This window comes from Spermophilus citellus (assembly GCF_964194105.1).
Source record: "Spermophilus citellus genome assembly, chromosome: 3".
Classification (NCBI taxonomy): Eukaryota; Metazoa; Chordata; class Mammalia; order Rodentia; family Sciuridae; genus Spermophilus; species Spermophilus citellus.
In genome coordinates this window covers 176,861,018-176,881,118 of record NC_138184.1, presented here as the reverse complement: position 1 = coordinate 176,881,118, position 20,101 = coordinate 176,861,018, and the positions used below count along the sequence as shown (strand labels likewise).

General features: G+C 39.7%; 1 protein-coding gene across 2 annotated transcripts in view; it reads left to right on the top strand.

Annotated features, from left to right (window-relative positions):
* The window catches only part of LAMB1 (laminin subunit beta 1), a 69,481-nt gene that overhangs the window by 1,623 nt on the left and 47,757 nt on the right, over positions 1–20,101 (top strand). For both annotated transcript variants that reach the window (XM_081283556.1, XM_081283557.1), the window contains 8 exons: positions 2,592–2,727; positions 5,890–5,963; positions 11,849–12,037; positions 12,125–12,188; positions 15,279–15,481; positions 17,708–17,828; positions 19,379–19,567; positions 19,843–20,022. In XM_081283556.1, the coding sequence (XP_081139682.1) occupies positions 2,592–2,727; positions 5,890–5,963; positions 11,849–12,037; positions 12,125–12,188; positions 15,279–15,481; positions 17,708–17,828; positions 19,379–19,567; positions 19,843–20,022 (1,156 nt within the window). The remainder of the gene's footprint in view (positions 1–2,591; positions 2,728–5,889; positions 5,964–11,848; positions 12,038–12,124; positions 12,189–15,278; positions 15,482–17,707; positions 17,829–19,378; positions 19,568–19,842; positions 20,023–20,101) is intronic.

Here is a 20,101-nt window from a genome sequence, read left to right as displayed (position 1 = left end):
TCCAGACCTGACCTAAGGGGCAGGCGCAGGGGACTCCGCATTCTGCCAGCAATCCAGATAGGAAGTGCAGCCAGCCGGGGGAGTCCTGGGATTAGGCTAGTCGCTCTCACCCCCACCTCAGTTTTCACAGTTGCATCTGCCAAACATTTCCTGCCGCTACCACAATCGGTATGAAAAGCCAGGACTGCAGACAGACCTGGCCTTTGCCAGGGGCTCCAAAAGCTTTTTTTTTTTTTTTTTTATCTTTTATTTGGAGATGTGCATTAAAAATGGTTTATCCTCTTATATACTGAGCAGTAATCTTGGGTTTTCCCGCTCATCTTTCATTCACACACACAAAAAAGGTATTCAAAGCACTGCTGCCTTGCAAGGTGATTCCAGTCACTGAATCCATTTTTATTTCTTGGTTTGGTCCTCTGCCCACTTACCTCCATTAGATATTAGGATACTATTCAGAATGCCCTGGTTGCCATGGTACCCTGAAAGCAGAGGACCAAAAATTTTAATGGCAAGGTGTTACCTGTTTCTAAGAGTGAACCCAGATTTTAAACTTCAGAGGAGATATATATATATATATATATATATATATATATATATATATATATATATAAAGTCAGAACTAATTTAAAAGACAGAGCATAAATTACCCAGAATTTGGATCCTTTTCCTTGATTCTTAAAAAAAAAGGCCTTATATCTTTGGTCTCTAACAATATCAAAAGATGTTAGTCTCACATGTAGGGTGAGTTCCATGGTAATTGCTCAGATCCTGGTCAGGCCACCCACCTGTGTATCTGCCCTTCAGTAAGAGCACACTGTGTCCTGTGCTTTGCACAGCAGATGCCTCAAAGTAGAGACACATTTACAAAGCAGAAAGCTCATTCTGGAGACCTGATAAATTAAACTGAAGGAATGTGGTAAAGTGACTTCCACTTATTTGCTTCCAGGTTTATACAGAGATGTCTAGACTGCTTCCTCCTGATTAGAAGGGAGGCTATAATTAAACTTTTTTTTTTTTTTAAAGTTCTGGTAATTGTTTGTCAGTACTAGTTTCCTTGACTACAAGTTAATGAAGGCAGTTGATGTTACTTTTTCTAATATTAGCATTTAAATTTTACCTAAACCGTTGTGCTGACGTTTACTTCAGAGGCCAGGACATCCTGTAAATGAATCACCAGAGTCTGAAATCAGCTTCAACCAGAATGAGAATCTGTCTGCTTGTCTTAAAAGCAAGTAGAGCCAGACTCTCTAGTTTATAGGATTAGCCATGAAATTGTAGAGTGCTTTTCACAGACAAAGGGGTCGAAAAGGGAATAGGCATGCACTTTAAAAAAAATCTTTTTTTGGGTGCTGAGGATCAAACCCAGGGCCTTGTAAATGCTAGGCAAGTGCTTTATATCCTCAAGCACTTTCCCCAAAACACTTAGTGGGTGTAGAAATTAAGGGAGAAAGCTTTTGTTCCTGGTCCTCATATATCCCTAACTTTGGGTCTCTATTATTGTTATTTATTTATTGGTTAATACATTTTGCCAATCCTCAGATTCTTTGGGGAAGAAGGTAATGACTAAATAAATACGAATGTAAAAGTATAGTCAGTCATTTTGGGCCTTGTAAGAATACTGTCCTGAACCACAGTCTATTTGTGAGATAGATATACGTCAGTCTCTATATATTTCCGTCTTTCGGTCATTTTCAGACTTGAGAATAATCTGCACTTCAAAAAATGTAGGTACAGAGCAAAGGTCCAAATGGAAAGGGAAACTAGTACACTTTGTTTTTCATGATCCACTCTATTATCATGCAAAGACAATTGGGAATTCTTGTGGCCCTATGGCTCATTTGTCTGTGGCTGCCATCTTAGGGAGAAAGAAAATCAGAGAAATTCACATCTCCTCTAAAACAAGATCATCTTCATTCCAGTTCACATTCGTTTGTGAGTTCTTTGAATTAACCCCCATTTATAGAGGTCCAATGGGGCAGGACAGCCTGGTCCCCACCTCTCCAGCTATTCTGGGCAGTTTGCAGGTTAGCCTGTGAGCCCACTGCCAAGCTGCTTCCTCAAACAAAGTAGAAGCTAAGAAATCTTGTTCTGTAGATCCCAAAGCTTCTCAAAATACTTCTGCCTAACACTTGGTTTCTGCCTTATTTAGGTTTTAGAAAATCAGGCCAAATGAATTGTTCTTTTTCTTTTGTTTTTTTCATTTCCAGTTTGCTTTATGTCAGCAAAAACTCTAATACCTCTTCTTCATTTTCCTTTAGACTAAGCTTCTCCAGCAATTTACTGAGATTAAGGTTTAAGCCTAGAAATTTGATTTTGATTAAATTAGTAGCTTATGAAGACAAAGCCCTCTTTTTACTTTTGACCTTGAATTTGCAAGAAAGGAGAAAATTATTTTCAGTAGTATTTTAGACTCAATAACTTAAAAATGTGAGAGTCATTTAAGAAATTTTTGCTTATTCATCTTTTTTGAAGCTATAATGGGTTGATTTTTGTATTGTGAGCTTAATGGGTTTTTTGTTGTGGTGGTGGCTAGTTTTTTGTTTTGTTTTAATGAGATTGCTTCCTAGACTCATGAAACTACTTGTTTACAGGAGGACAAAAAATGCTTTATATGTGATTCCCAAGATCCTTATCATGAGACCCTCAACCCTGACAGCCATCTCATTGAAAATGTGGTCACTACATTTGCTCCAAACCGCCTCAAGATTTGGTGGCAATCCGAAAATGGTATGTGGTTGATGTGGGAACAAGTTCCATGGGTGTGATTGGTAACATGCATGGGGTTTACAGGCTCCTGGTGTTTGTAATTACTATTGGCTTTTCTGCCCTGTAATTATGGCCTCTAACAGATATACTGCCTGCAGCAATAACTTTTCTTGGTAAAATCTGACCCTTCTTTCTGAAGCAGACAGCTCAGAAGAAAGTGATATCTCATGTTGGACCACAGGAATATGCCATCGTCCTCACCCAAGGAGTCCCTTAGGGAATGAGTTTGTGTCAGGGGCAGTCACGGGAGGGTGTGTGAAGAGCTCCATATTCCTCAGGCTCTCTTGTTGCAAAATATATAGAGACTGACATATATCTATCTGACAAATAGACTTTGGTTCAGGACAATATTCTTATTCTTCCACAGAACATAGCTTTCATTTTTATCAGCCCCAAAGGAAAGGGGTTGATAAAATCAGAGATCCTCCCCAACCTTCTTTCTAGCTACAGAAAATTTCATAATAGTAATGCTGTTAAATAATAATAGTGATATAATTATAAGAGTTCATCAATATGGATATGACCCTAAGTTAAACCATTTAATTGTGTAAATCCACTCCCCTTTTTTCCTTTGCCTTTTGGGTTTTGACTTATTAAATTCATCAAATATGATGCCCTTTTTGCTAAGAAACTAAGGTCACATGAGTATGACATTTGTTAAATGTTGAAATTTAGGAAATAAAGGTAAAATCAGTGTGTTAATTAACAACGTACTGTTAGATCTTTTTATTAAAATTTTATGGAAAAGGACCCTCAAAGAAGTGAACAGAAGTCTGACATAAAGGGGCTGGATACAACTAAATTTCTTTAGCATAGGCCTATACCTAGAGAGCTTTGGATATGTGCACTTGTTTATCATCCAATAATACAGGAACTCCCTTAATTTAATATTTTCCATGTCATTCACTATTAAATTGCAAAAGTTTCTAGAAGACTTTTTCTAGGGAGGGTTAGTTGTTCAGGGGTTGGCCTTGGGAACTATTGGTTACAAATTTGAGACCAATCCTCAGAAAGTATGAATAATTTAGGTTCATTCTTAAAGAATTAACAATTCCTATAGGAAAATATTTTGGTTGACAGTTCAATGTGACAAACGTTGCTATAAATGTGAGTCACAGAGGATTTCTGAAATAGCCTGGAGTGTATTACAAGCAGGGGCAAGAGTGTATCCTGACCTTCCACATTCTTCTAGTGAAATGGAAAGACAATTAAAAGTGTACCTGGACAATAGGAGCAAGACTGTCTCTGTTTTATTAGTAAAATTGCTTTTTAGGTGATAGAGTTCCTAGGGAAGGTTTTTCTTAGTTATATCTGGAGTTGATCCATTTCTACAGCTTTGAATTTTTGCAACAAGAGAGTCCAAATGCCAGAAGGATTTTCCAAACAGAGGGGCTTGAGTTCTCTGTCACAAAGATTAGATGAGATTAGACAGATGGAACTGGGCCTTTAGAAAGTCAGACTGATTGTTACTATACCCTAACATCTCTCTGTTGTCTGATAGCTCACAATTAAAGACTTTCTCTCTGAATGTGACTTTATCTATTTTCTGTGTGTTTTGCGTGAGTTGTGCTTATGCATGGTGGTATTTAAATCAGCAGTGCTCAGGCCAAGAGATGGGCCTGGAACATACAGCTACTTTTAACTGACCCTTAATGGTAATCTGTTCCTAGATCTGAAAAATCAAATGCCCTATAGAAGAATGATCTTGTTTCTATTCTCCATGGATCTTTCTTCTCATATTAAAACTCAAAAACAGATCATCAGAAAAAAAAAAAAAAAAAACCAACCATAGTGCTTTATCAGGCTATAAATCTAAATGGAATGTGTGCTTTGGGGACACACACTGTGGTATGTGTTCTTACATTACATGTAAGAATGTCTTATGGGGCTGGTCTTGCTTTGTACTTTATTTCGTTATCTCTTAATTTTGAACAAATATCCCAGATTTTTAAAAGCCTGGAAAAGGAGAGAAGTAAAACCACCTTAGCTTACATTTCACTCAGGAATAAGTGTTCAGAGTAGTTTTGTAATATGTTTCTTTTTTATAAGTTAGATAAGTTTCGTTAGTATGATTATAGTGTTTTTCTTTAACATTCCAACTAACTCATATCCGTTCCAGTGACCACTTTTTCCCCTCAATCGACTTGGCAGTTTTCCAGCAGGAGAGTTTATTTCAAAAGATCCCACTGATTTCCTGAAAATACAACCAGTCTGTGACATGATTCATTCCGACACATTCCTGTCTTCCCGCGTTTAAGAGTTCTTTCTTTTACTCTGGAAGATGGCCCCCAAAGGCTCCCTCCAATCTGGAAATATGGAAAAGTCTCCTTGACCAAACAGACTGGCTAGAGGGCTTAGGGTTGGGGGAGGTGCTTCCCATCCCTGGGATTCCAGTGGCCTTTTTAGTGTGTTCAAGTGGGACCGACTGACCCTCAGGGCACAGTGCAAAGGCTCATTTGTTTGTTCAGGCTTTCCCCTGAAAGGGAAGATGTTAGTATTTGTTCTGGGCCAGTTTATTTACTTGACTGATTCTTTGTCTCTTTAGCATTGTTTTTCAGCTATGGAAATGCATCCAAAGTTTGCCCCCACTGGGACAGATTTTTGTAAGTTGGCATAAACTAATATATGCACAAGATTTATTTATTTTCTTTGCTGTCCCATACAGAAAAAGAGTATTTGTATTTTATTAAAGGAGGATTGTGTTCCTTTGCTTCATACTGCAAGCTGACCCCCTACTGTGTACAGGAAGTGCCCCCTTCCTTTCTGAGAGTTGCTTGGCTTTGTGGGTTGGGGCATGTTTCATGTCTTCCTGGGCAAGAAATGTCTTTCTTGACAGCACTGAGAGGCACCCTGCCAGATGTCTTGTTCCTGTGAGCAGATTGAGTAAGTTGAGTTCCAGAATGATTTGTGGAAAACTGAAGACCCATTCTGGCCTGTGCTTCTTTACCTAAATAAGTACAGAGGATTAACGTTAATATCTTCAGCTTCAGCATAAGTTGGAAGGCAAAGAGGATTTCTACAAGGAGCCGAAGGGTAGTTTAAGAAAATAGTCTTAAGTAGTTGTTCAGAGATGTCCCCATCGCCTTACTATTTCCTTCTTTATTTTTTAAAATTCTCTGATAGGTGTGGAAAATGTAACTATCCAACTGGATTTGGAAGCAGAATTCCATTTTACTCATCTCATAATGACTTTCAAGGTAAGAAATCTACAATTTTCTCTCAAATGACACGTGCGAGTACTGTGTAATCTCCCCTTTCAAAACAAATGTCCTTGTGAGTTGGCCCAAGTGGAATTTTTGTTGCCCTAAGTTGGGATCATCGAGTAATTTTTAAAACATGGGCATGAATAATGACCATTAACAAATACTCTGTCTTCATGGCCATAAGTAGAAAGAGCTTCTATTCTAAGGTAATTCAACTGTAAACTTTCAATTAGATATCTCTCTAACTCTCCGTAGAGAGGCAGCATTGACTTACTCCCAAACCACAATAAAACATCTGGACATAAATCTTTGATCCCATGTGTTTGTTTTAAGGCTGAGTCTTGGTAGCTGAAAAGGAAGTGTATTATCTTTAGTTTTCAAGGTTTTGCAAAATTCGTGGGAATAGTTTTACAGTTCCTTAAGAAATGTGTGTGCCTTCTTAAATGTAGATTTTTCTCATCGTTTTTCTTTTCAAGATGTAAAATGACTCCAGGACTAGGGAATGTCTCTGCACAAAGTCCCTTTGTTTCTTCTCAAGCAGCTGCCTGGAAATGACAGACTCCACATGGCTTAAAGTACACGTTGGCGCACATAAAACTCATAATTTGCTTTTTGCTTCCCAGATTAAAATCGCTTTTGAACAGTTTGCAGTTGGAGTTAGGGAACTTAACTACACCCTCTCAGGTTAGGAAAAATGTGCTTGGGATACATGTCCCATATGGCCAAGGAGTTGTGAAAGTTTCACTTGTGTGTACTTACCAAAGCCTGTGAGGCCAGGGAGCAAGGGTGGGCGTGGGAGCCAGAAAGTGACTAGAAGAAACATTGGGGCCATGTGGTTCCCAGGCCTGAGCTCTTCATCTCCTTGCTTACCCCCAAGTAACTGGTGATTATGTTGCTGGGACAGTAAGGTTGACATTGATACCGGATCCCGAGGGTGAAGGGTAGAACGGTCACAGAATAACTCATCCAAGTGCTTCTTTTCACCAGACTTGTCCTTTCACTGACCAAACAGTCAACCTGGTGGTTAATTAAAACTCAGTCACACATGAAGATGTTGCCTTCAGTTTATGTGACACCTAAAAATATTGAAACTCACCTTTATTAATGCTAATGGTCTTGTCTTTTATCTTGGAGAGAGCATCTGTTCACATAGATGGATAGTTCTGAGTTTATTTGTATTCAAAAGTCCTTTGGGCACAAATTCAGTACTCATCCTAGTGAATATAGTGGGCCAAAGATGAAATTATGCACACAAATGCAAAAGGTCAAACAGCAACTAGATTGTGAATGGTGGACATGTTTGTCAGTGTGTAGTTTAAGGGAAAAAACTTACCCTTTGGGTTCTAGCTCCAGTGAGAAAAGCAACACATATGGGGGTGGGCGGATTTGGGTGTGAATCTCTGTTCCACCATTTACTGGTGTGGGGTTTTCTCATTGGTAAAATGGGAAGAAGGATGCCTATATCCAAAGGTTGTGTGACTTACTCCTCTGCTCTGGGAAGGGGGATAATCGTGCTCTCCTGGCATGTTGTGGGCACTTGATAGTTTTATAAATGCTGTATTTTGCATAGAGGAGGGGGATATTAATTTTTAGCCTGGGATCAAGGAGAAAGCCTCCCAGGGAGAGGACTGGGTTGCACTGGACCTGAGCCAGGAGGGCTGACCAGGATTTCAGTGAGAGGGGGTGGAAGAAAAGCCACTCTTGGCAGAGAACACAGTCTTCGAGCGCAGCACTGGTGGTGGGACGGTGGAGCAGGGTTTGTTAAGCCAGGTGCTCTGTAGATTTGCCTGGAGCTCCAGGAAGTGAGGGTAGGGAAATTAGCAAAGCAGATTACAATCAGAGGGACCTTGTATCCTTGGTGAGGAACCTGAGCTTTATAGGCCAGTGTTTCAGAAAGGGCAACCCACAAGGAAAAACAGCAAGGACTGGGATAGTGAGAAGAGAGCACAAGTTGGGAGCTCTTACTGAAGTCAGGGCTGATGTTAATGGAAAGGCCAGCTACGAGCCTCACAGAGAAGGGAGCCTCTTCCTGCAGCTCAGGAGTCCAGTCCATATTACAGGTTGAGTATCCCTTATCCAAAATGCTTGGGACCAGAAGTGTTTAAAATTTTGAAATATTTCCATAGACATTATCACTTGAGCATCCCTAATCCTGAAATCAAATCCAAAGTCCTCCAATCTCCAATATTCAAAACTTTTTCAGTCAGGTTGGCACTCAGAAAGTCTTGAATTTCAGAACATTTTGAATTTCCAGGTTAGGAGAGATCAGAATGTTCTTGGAAAGCTTTTTCACATCCCATGTATCCTCTTGCTGCCATACTGAGACCCTCTGCTACCAATGCCTTTGAGAATCATTGCTGAGATACTTTAGGATCAAAGGTTGACCCATGAAGGGGAGAAAGAGAAGAGGCAGAGCAGCAGAAGGAAAAGAGTATGTGTTTACATGGAGATGACTGACTAGGTTTTCTCAGGCTAGCCAAACTCATCTTGTGTATGTTCATTAGATTTTTGTATACAGTCAGATGTTTCCAAATTCTTGTGTTTATTATATATCTGGAGGCAACTGTGTAACAGCCCAAGAGAAGATTGATCACTAAGCAAAGGGCACAGAAAGGCTACCTTCTTGAGGTGCAATGCATTGTTCCGGTTTCCAACAGCATATTAACTCCACAGGAAATTGGATGACTTGCCAATGACCCTTTGGAACTTAGAAGTTTCCAGAAGGGAAGAAGAAGAAAGCATAGGCAAGACTGGTTTCAATTATTTTCCTCGCTTTTCCTTTTGACACAGTGACACCAGACCAGGCGTGGCCCTCTCAGACCCTCTCCAAGTGTCACCAAGCAGGAGTCTGATGTCATGGGACTATGCCATGGCTACTGGCACACAGAGTTTAGTCAGTCACTGGGGATCTCCTCCCTTACCTAAAATTCTTAGTCTTCCTTCAGTTTGATTATCATTTTCTTCTATTCCTGGATGGGTAAAAAATTAATTTATGCATCTGAAAATGTAAACTACTTTCTTACTCTGGACTCATTTTATCAGAGAAAAAGGGTCTTGGGATTAAGAAGAGGTCTGAAGTCTAGGCATGTGCTCATTTTCACCCTTAGCTCTCCCCCAACTTACTGTCAAGGGTTGATTTTAATTTAGAAGTAGGCATCTTTATTTGGGTTCTGTTTCCTAGGTGGCTTAACTCTCCTTTGATCTTCTTTCATGGTGGTCTGACTTCACCTCCCAAAATGCACTCGTCTGTGTGAAGGATTTGCCCATTTGTTCTTTGTTAGTGCTCATTCTGCTTTCTTTTACTTCCAGTTGTCCTTGTTCATCACCCCCTCCTAAATCTTCATCTTATTTTGGTTTTGAGCATTCTATCCTTTTCCTCTTTCCCCTCCGACTCTTTCCCTCTTCTATGCCCTTAACCAGAAAGGGAGATGGTAGTAGTCTGATTTAGCCTGGATTTAAATGTAAGCTCTGCCTGTAACTATCAAGTCAATTAATGTCTGAGCCTCAGTTTCCTCCTCTGTAAGTCAAATGTCTTACGAGGGTGTGTAGTTTCCCTGGGTGGCCCTAACAAAGTATCATAGACAGGGGGATGAAACAATAAATATATATATTTTTTCTCCATCTCAGAGGCTGAAATCTGAGCTGGAAGTATGGGCAGGGTTAGTTTCCTCTTTCCTCAGCTTATAGATGGGTGACTTCTCCCGTGTCTTCACACCATCTTCAGTCTGCACGTGGATCATTTCCTCTTCAAAGGACACCAGTCATGTTGGATTCGAGCCTGCCCTAATGATCTCCTTTAGCCTTAATTATCTTTTGAAGACCCTATTTCCACAGAGTCACATTGTGACACATCGAATTAGATCTCCAACATAGGAATTTGGAAGGAAGTCAGATCAGCCCTTGGTAGAGAGTTAAATGGAATACTGTAATTGGCATCGCCGGCTCTGCTGTTTCCTTTGGTCTAGCCTCCCGCTGGTGTATTTTCCTGTAGCACTGACCTTGGTTCCCCTTATCTTGCCTTTGCTTCTTTTTTGGAGACATCATATAGTTGATGGTTTCAAACATTATGTGTGTGCAGGGACTTCATGTTTCAAGCTCTGTTCTCAAAGCTGAGTGCCAGACCACTGTTTTCGCACCTCACGTGTAACTGGCACATGCCCCAGGCCCAAACACAAGGGCCTCCACTCCTCTAATAACCTGTGTCATCGGCAGCACTGGTGCCTTGTTTCCTTTCCTCTCACTGAGATCTAACTGACCACCAAGTGTAATTCAGCATATTTTACTGTCATTAACTTTTCAGAGCAGTCAGTTCCATCCATTTGTTTCTCTCCATGTTGTAATTGCTTCAATTAAAACACTTCACTTTTTTAAAATTGTGGAGTTCATTCAGGGGCACTTAACCAATGAGCTAAACCTCCAAACCCTTTTATTTTTTATTTTGAGACAGGGTCTTGCTAAGTTGCTTAGGGCCTTACTTAGTTGCTGAGGGTGGTCTCAAACTTGTAATCCTTCTGCCTCAGCTTCCTGAGTTGCTGGGGAAAAAAAACTTTTAATTTTTTCCACTTAGTTTCCCCCTATCTTGTTTTTCCAAATTCAATAATTCTGCCAGAAGCGTTATTTTGCTAAAATGTAATATGATCATTTAATTTTTTTCTTCTTAATTCTTCAGGAATTCCTTTTCATTGTAGAAGGGTAAAGTAAGCCCCTTAAAATGGCAAACAACTGCCTTCATACCCTGCCCCAACCAACCTTTCCTGCCCCCTTTGGCCACCTCCAGCCCCTGCCTAGAAAACCAGGGAGGGTTTTTAAGATTGTTTGACGCTATCTTCTCTGCGAAGCATTTCCTAGCTTTATTTACTTTTAAAATATTTTTGGTTGTAAACTATGCATAACATAAAATTTGCCTTTTAACACATTTTAGCGTAAGAAGCTCTGTAGTCCTTAAGCAATAACTCCCATTGTCTCTTCCCTCTTCCCCTAGTAACCTCTAATCTACTTTCAGTCTTTACTCTATTAGATATCTCTTAACTATCGTAGATATTTCATATAAATGGAATTATTATATTTGAAATTTTGTGTGGCTTGTTTCACTTAGTATAATGCTTTCAGTATTCATCCACTGTAACAAGTATCATAATTCTCTTTGTGACCGAGGGATATTTCACTGTATGTATTTGCCATATTTTGTTTATCGGTTTACCAGTTTAAAGACACTTGAGTTCTTGCTACCTTGTGGCTATTGTGAATAGTGCGGCATAAATGGTCATGTAAAAGTGTCTATTTGAATCCTTGTTTTTAGTTTTTTGGGTATGTACCTAGCAAGAGAATTATTGAATTCCCAACATCTGGATTAATTTCTTCCTCTTTTTTTGAATCACACTCCATGTAATTAAACTATGGTGTTTGACATGTACTGTAAATTTTTTATGCTTATATCAGTACCTCACTGAACTATGTAGAGCACATGTAATCCAAAGAGGTCCCTGTCTGGTCTATTTAGGCTGTTCATACATTTATTGAAGGGTTACATGAAGAAATGAAAAAATGAACACCCAAACCCAATTGTGTTATGGGCATGGTGGGTAAGTGTGCCAAAAATTGTTTGCTGTTAAGGTCTCTTTCTAATTCAATTCTAAAGAGAAACAGCTTACTAATCTAGTAGACGAGGAAAACGTGTAAAATTTAGAGAACAGACACTTTTCCTTGCAAGAAGAGGCTCCGTGAAACAGCTTGAAGTAGTTGAAATCCAGCCGCTGTCTGAAGTACCAGCCACATGCAGTCAGGGTTTGTGGCACATAGTGAGTGACATTTTCATGTGTGACTTAAAAAAAGTACAGATTACCAATAAAAATCATGAGACTTTTGTTCCCTGCTTTTAGACATTCCGTCCGGCTGCTATGCTGATAGAGCGATCATCTGACTTCGGTAAAACATGGGGCGTGTACAGATACTTCGCCTATGACTGTGAGAGCTCATTCCCAGGCATCTCAACTGGTCCCATGAAAAAAGTCGATGATATAATTTGTGATTCCCGATATTCTGACATTGAACCCTCAACAGAAGGAGAGGTTTGTTTATTCCTTTGTTCTCCATTCTACTTGCAAGTCTGCTTTTTGGACGTTGTAAAAATGCCAACCACTCTCATCTATTTTTAGGTGATATTTCGTGCTTTAGATCCTGCATTCAAAATAGAAGATCCTTATAGCCCGAGGATACAGAGTAAGCTTGTTTTCAAATAAATGTTTGGGTGGGAAACAGCACTCATGAAATAAGTATCACCCAGAACTCAAGTATTCAGTCCCTAATCCACCTACATTTTCTTTCTTCCACTGTAATACCCTACCAGGAGCTCTTGAAATGATCAGTAATAGGTCTTCAATGATGGAGAACATATTTTGATAAGAGTAAAAGATTTATGTCATAAGTACTCAAACAATTATGTTGATCATCCTGCTTTACTTCTGTTATTGCTCAGTATATTGTTTAGAATACAGATTAAGCTGTTGTAACAAAGAGTGCCAAAAAATACAGTTGCTCAAATAAAGTAGAAGTTTATTTCTCTTATGCAATCAGCCAGAGGGTTTTCCAGAGAAGAAATGTAGCTCGGCTGCTATAATTAAGCTTTCACTTCTACTTGCTATGTGGGTAGCCCTAGCTATATGGCCAGTCTTCTTCCCAGGTTTAGCCATGTGGCTAGAATTAGACCACTACCACTGTATCCTCAATCTGTGGCAGGCAAGCAAGTTTCATTTAAAATGAGAGATGGAAATTGTTCATATCACTTCTGTTCATATTCCATTGCCTGCAACTGGTCACATGGCCACAGTACAGGTGACACTAGGAAACATCTCCAACTAGGTGGCCATATGCTTTGCTAAAAATCTTGGTGAGGGAGGATGGGAAGGAAGAAGTGTCAGCCATCTCAGTGTACTCAATAAGGTGAAGGTTGTATTTCCATTTAATAGGTGAATACACTGAGGCTCACAGTTGGACAACACACATAAAGTGATGTGGCTATTAAATGGCAGTCAGATCTGAACCCACATGTTATGATTCTCAGTTCAGAGCTCTTTTTAATGTTCAGCAGATATGCTCATGCTATTATAGTATTACATTCTGATCTTTTTGGAAAACAGTGTGCAATAATTAAAAGTATAGGCTTTGGAATCAACTGGATTTGGATCCCAGTTCCATCATAAAGCAGTGTGACCCAGGGCAAGTAATTTATTTATGACTTTTGTTGCTGCTTTCTTTCATCTTTAAATGGAGAGAGTAATATTGACCTTAGGATAATTGTGGAAGGAAAATGAATTGACATATATAAATGACCAACCAAAATGTCTGACCTATAGAAAATGTTCAATAAATCGAAGCTGATGTTGGTGTGAATACTGTAGCCAGCTGTGGTTGAGGTATTGCACAGAGCTGGCCATGGAAAGGATGAGCCTGCCTCCCATGCTGTGGAGTTGCAATCAGTTGAGTAGAGGCAGGGCTGGTCCTTGCTGATCTTTCCCAGCTGTGCTTGGCCCCTTTTTGTAAACCAAGTCCTCACGGAACTTCCAAGCTTGAAGCATGGAAGAATAGAGTGGAAGAAATCCAGGGAATATTGCCAGAAAAGTACTGCTTCCCTGCTTAAATTAATTTTGCATGTGGCCCAGACTGTCTCTGGTCCCTAATTTACTCATTCATTCTATTGTAAAACAAATGTTTAATAGTATTTCCAGCTCTGTGCCACTATATGAGTAAGCTATGAGGCCATCCTTCCGTGTTTCAAAATTCAGTTGTGAATTTTGTATTCACGTGAGCTGATCATGCTTTGGATTTACTTTGTAATCCAGGGAACAATGTTTCTTGAGTTGTCCCTATTGTACAGACCTCGGAGATGCACTTCAAAGATGATCCCCTGATGGAACAGCAGTTTTTTCGAGGCTTGATTGTTAACTCTAGCAGGAGAGCAAGGGGAGCATATTTGCTCTTCTGAGGGCTTCCACAAAGATCATTTCAAGGGTTTCTAAATATTCCAGCTGCCCTTCACATTTGTGGTTGGGCCTCTCTTCAGCAGGGGCTTGTGCTCACTTTGTGCAGGAGGATTTTGCAGTAGGGAATGTTGCCATTCAGCTCAGTAGGAACGTGGGTTTTCTGCTGCAGATTTTACAAATTTAAGGCGTGCATTTTAACTTTCCACCCCCAGCCATTTCTGTAGTCTTTGTTGTGAAGTATGCATTTATTACAAGTATATAAAATTGTATTTGGGCTTTGAAAGTATCTAATGCACTGGGCCACTACTCTTTTGTCTTCTATTGTACATTGTAAGACTGTATCAGCATAAATGAAAATAAAGCTTATGAACAATTTCAGGCTACAGAGCTCAGCCAGGGGGCAGATGGAATAACCAATCTCCTGGGATCCACTTTGGAAGAACAACTTAGAAATTAATGAAAACAATCGTGGAGAAGGTTGACTAGCTGTTGGTTTAGCCAATTACGGGAGGATGTAATTGAAGTCCAGCTTCTGTGGTATGCATAGGCTTTCAGATCCAGGATGAAAAAAAAAAAAAAAGATGTAAGAAGTTGATTTACAAGGATCTTATATTTAAGAAAAATTAATTTGCCCTGACATCTTCATACTAAAGCCCCTTTATCCTTATGTCTCTATATTATATTGATAAGTATGGAAATGTTTTGTAAAACTAGGACAAGAAAAGGTGTAGATTACAAAATATTACTTAAAAACTTGGTTGACTTATTCTTTCCCTAAATTATAGTTATTCTGGCGTGTTAAATCTATTTTGGTAATTTGAATTTCATTGAAGTGGCAGGAAATTTCAGATAGTATTTTCTCCTCCAAAAATAGATAAAGAAAAATATGCTCCTAACTGTTAAAATAATAACAAGAATTGAAGTGAAGGTAAATCTTTTCCCACCTGAATGGAATTTTTCTGTGAGACTGACACTAATTTCTGAGGGTGCCAGATGGTATTCGGGAAGCGAGTGGCTTCTGGTAATCACACACCTGCATTCTTATCATTTCTCCACTTTCACACTTCTTGGTGAATCACTGGTCTTCAGACAAATTCAACACAGGTTAGACATTCTTGGAAAACTGAGAAGGCAGTAAGCTTTCCTGCTTCCAGGGACCGTCACGTTATGTTAAGCTTTACAGCTGTCATCTAGACCATCTCAGGGGAGTAAACTTTTCTTAAGCCATTTTCATTTGTCAAGCCTTGCTCTAAAGAGAAAGAAAGTATAATTGCAAAAGAATTCTTGGTTGTTTGACCAGACTTTTCATCTTCTTGGTTGACCTTCACAGATCTATTAAAAATCACCAACTTGAGAATCAAGTTTGTGAAACTGCATACTTTGGGAGATAACCTTTTGGATTCCAGAATGGAAATCAGGGAAAAGTACTACTATGCAGTTTATGATATGGTGGTCCGAGGAAATTGCTTCTGCTACGGCCACGCCAGTGAATGTGCCCCTGTGGATGGATTCAGTGAAGATGTGGAAGGAATGGTAAGTCAGTGTTCCTTGAAGCTTGCTCTTTTATACTGGTGATTTTAAAAGGCAAGATTCAGTCTTACCTTAAACCTTTCACATTTTTTTAGGGGGTTTCGTTTTCCAGGCTTAGGTTTCACCACTTTACCAGGTTGGTGGTTGATTGCTGATTTTCTCTTCAGTTTCTTGGACTGTGAGAATGTATGGACTGCTCATTTCACAAACCCTGAATGAAATTTTGTAATTTTTTGCTATAGGCTCTTGCTAAAGTAGATATTCTAGTCATCAAGGATTAAAAAATTGTCTAAATAACAATTTAGTTTGCCTTTACAGTAGGGAAGATTAAAAACCACAGGTATTCAGTCTTTATGCTAGAAAGCAGAAATTGATCCCAGTCCAAAGCAACTAGAAATTTTAACTCAGACACATGAGATATCTTTAGAAATTTAAAGTTCAAGAAAAGTTTTCTTTGTATTTTTCTTCTAATTTCATTCCTTGTACACTTCCATGTTGTGTTTGTACTGTTAAGAGTGTTTTAAAATTTGGAATTTGGGTGATTTGCCAAATATGTAGAAAGGGTTAGGGTACTCTAACCTAGTTAAGTAACTTCTGGGAGAATTCTTATAGACCCAGGGGATTTTAGTGTCAGGATTCAGAAGATCACCTAAACCAACTGTTCTTGGTAGAAGAGACCAGAGATTGAGAACTTGGCTAAGGAGTCCTAGATAAGTGAGTAACAGATGGGTATTCGGATTAGTGCTCCTGCCCTTCCCTTAGGGTTCCTGCCACCAAACTCCAGGCCTCCCTTGTTGAAGGGTGTGCCTTGCTTACTTAATGTCTTTTTGAAATTTGTTAATCCTTATTTTAAAAAAAAGGTTCAGGATTGGATGTATTCAACCTTATAAAAATTCTGTCTTCTTTTTACTCCAGTTAGATGTTTCAGTGCATAAACAACTTGGATGATTTTGTTCTTATTGAGGTGCTGGAGATCAAACCCAGGGCCTCATGCATGCCAGGCAAGCCCTCTACCACTGAGCCACAACTTACTTAGATTTTTAACAGAGCCTGAAGGCAGGGATAGATGGGATAGATATGTTACTGATCTTATAGTATGTCTTTGAGAAAATGCCAGGTAGATTGTGCAGTTACTTTCCAATGTAACAAATCTGCTGCATAGTAAATGTCATGTTACTCTCATGGTGTCAGAGTATGTTGTCCTGTTTGCTCAGATACTGTAGAGTCTCATGGTATGAACTTTGGACCATTTTTCAGTTTATATAAAACCACTTTATAGTGAGAGGACTTTTTACTTTCAGCTACCTTCAGTCTTGTCAGAGCAAGTCCAAAAGGGGCCTGTTAGTTCTGTTTCTGAATTCAGTTTTATAGAAACTAGTGTTAAGGTGAAATACCCATGTACATGCATATATGATGAGCAGAAATAGTTTATCATTTGCATGTCTCAGGAGTCCCAAGCATACATATTTTATAGCCAAATAACATGAATAGTGCAGCAAATTAGATTGTATCTTTCTGGAATTTTGTTTTCTGACTTAAAGGAAAAAAAATATTTGATTTTTAAATTTTTATTTTGGTTGAAAAAAGTGCTATGTCTAAAGTTGTTGTTTTTTTTTTTTTAAGCAAATAACTTTTTAAAAAATGGTTATCTGGGTTGAGCATGGTAATGCACCCTTAATCCCGGCTACTCTGGAGGCTCAGGCAGAAGGGTCACAAGTTTAGCAACTTAGATCCTATCTGCAAATAAAAAATAAAAAGGACTGGGATTTAGCTCAGTGGTAAAGCACCCCTGGTTTTAATTTCTAGCATCTCTCCCCCCAATTTATTTGGCCTTGTGGCAAAACTTGCAGTAATATGAATTGGTCTCCAGATATGTTCTGCATTGTGACTTTTGAAGTTTCTATTACAGTAGTTTTTTTAAAAAAATTCTTAAGTAATTAGTTTGCTTTTTTAAATTAGCAAATTTTGTTTATCCGAGTTATTTTTATGGATGATAAAATTCTGGGCATCCATTATGTCATGGGAACTATTCTAGAGTGGGAATTATAGCCATCTATGAAACGGATAGAACTTGCTGGGAGAGGAAGAAGATAAGACGAGGAAACCCTCACTGTGGCAAGCTAGCAATTCATGTGGAAAGGGGTTTATATTTTCGATGGATTGTGGAGACAGTTTGGCCATTAGTTTCTCTGACCTGACCTTGCTGGCCCCTGTTTTTCAACTTTCAAGGTCCATGGACACTGCATGTGCAGGCATAATACAAAGGGCTTAAACTGTGAACTGTGCATGGATTTCTACCATGATTTGCCCTGGAGACCTGCCGAAGGTCGGAACAGCAATGCCTGTAAAAGTAAGTCTCAGCCCTGGGGAGGTTTTGAATCAATTGGGATTCCAGTTCTCTGGTTCACAGTGCCCAAACAGTGAGCTGTTTTGAAGAGGAAGAAAAGTTACACACTTCTCCCAGGCTCACTGTGATATTTCCAGGAGACCAATAGTATGCATTCAGTTAATTTAACAAAAATTACTATTTACTGAGCAGCCCCTCTGTGTTTGGCACTGACCCAGGAAGACTGAGTTGTTGTCCTTGATCTCATACCTGTTTTTAAGACAAGATGATATGAGGGAAAATGAAAGAAAAATATGGCATGGTGGATCATTAAGGCCAGAGAGAGATGGAGTAGGGTTTTCAGCCTCAATTCCGTGCCAGCCAGCTGCGCCCTCTGGATAATTCCCAATGTTATTCTCTGTGCAGAGGGGTACAGAAGTGTGAAGCAACACCCTTCCCACCTGCTCTGATTTCATACACTTTTCCTCCCCTTTAAGAGAGTTCCTCTGCCCTCGCTAGGAAGAATGTTCTAAAAGTTCAGAAACCAGTGAAAGCTGGAGTGGTCACTGCTTTGTTAGCAGTTAGCACCCAGCTGGCCCTTGATGAGTGGTACTTGAGGTTGCTGGATGAGAGGGACAGGGACGTCCCTCTGTAGAACATCCTATGGCAGAGGCAAGTGGGGAAGCTAAGAGTGTAGAGCCCCAGGAGAGCCAGACAAGAGCAGTTGGTATGCCCTTGTGTTGAGCATGAGTGAGATGATTGGAGCCAGGTTGGATGACTGCCAAAGAGGCTAGAGGAAGGAAATACATCTGAGAAGGTTGGCTAGATGGCTGTTAAACATATCTCAATTTTGTCGGGTGCGGTGGTATACGCCTTAATCCCAGTGACTCAGGAGGCTGAGGCAGGGGGATTGCAACTTTGAGGCCAGCCTCAGCAACTTAATGAGGCCCTCAACAGTTTAGATCCTGTCCCCAAACAAAAAAGGGCTGGGGATGTAATTCAGTAGTAAAGTACCTCTGAGTTCTATCCCCCAAAAGCAAAAGTACCAAAAGCAAAACAAAATACAACACAACAAAATCTCAATTTTTACCAAAGAGCTTTACCTCTTTTACCAAAGAGGCCTGATGTGCTGGTAGGAATAGGGAAAAGGGAAAATGATACTTCATACCATGTTGTTCCAAACAGGGAGTCCAAACAGGCTTTCCTAGGAATGTACCACCTTATGTCCTTTGGAGTACTTTCACCCAGTCCCACTGAATGGGACCTGTGGATATCCTCAGTGGACTGGCAGCTGTCCTTCTGATCATGTTTCCAAGAGAATTTCCCTCGAGGGTTTTTCCTTTTTAATAGTCTATTTTCTTTCACAGATAAATATGTTTGCTTCAGAGAGTTCACATTTTTAGTTTCCAACCTGATTTAGGGTTTGAACCAGTATCATTAGTGGGGCTATGCCTTCTTGTTGATTGCTCTTCTGTCTGAACTCAGTTCCTGGTTTTCTACATGAGCCTTATTCCTGCAGACTCTGTTGATAGGTGGCTTAAATATCTTTTCTTTACATTGGTCTTGTTATACAGAGTGTAACTGCAACGAACATTCCAGCTCATGCCACTTTGACATGGCCGTCTTCCTGGCCACTGGGAATGTCAGCGGGGGAGTGTGTGATGATTGTCAGCACAACACCATGGGACGAAACTGTGAGCAGTGCAAACCGTTTTACTACCAGCACCCGGAGAGGGATATCCGAGATCCTAATCTCTGCGAAAGTATGTGGGGATATGTCACATTGGGACCTACTTTAGGTTACCTTTCACATGGAATTGTCTGTAGTAACATCCCTCTCTGAGCCCAGTATGAGCAGCAGGCCAAGCATGGTTAGTTTAGTTGCTTCCTGGGCTGTTGGGAGTGGAATTTACTTGATAGTTGAACCTTCTTTGGTTTATTTTTGTGAGATTTTGAGGGTAGAAGGGAACATTGTATTTATATAACAATACATTGTGTTTTCTGGTCCATTTAACCTGCTCCTTTTTCTTCTTCTTAGAATGTACATGTGACCCAGCAGGTTCTCAGAATGGGGGAATCTGTGACAGTTACACTGATTTTTCTGCTGGTCTCATTGCTGGTCAGTGTCGGTGTAAATTGCATGTGGAAGGAGAACATTGTGATATTTGCAAAGAAGGCTTCTATGACTTAAGTGCTGAAGATCCATTTGGTTGTAAATGTAAGTCTGTTTAGTAAGAAGTTTGGGAGTTCTCCCATGTACCCAATTCCCATTTTACTTTGTAATTCTAAAACCAAAC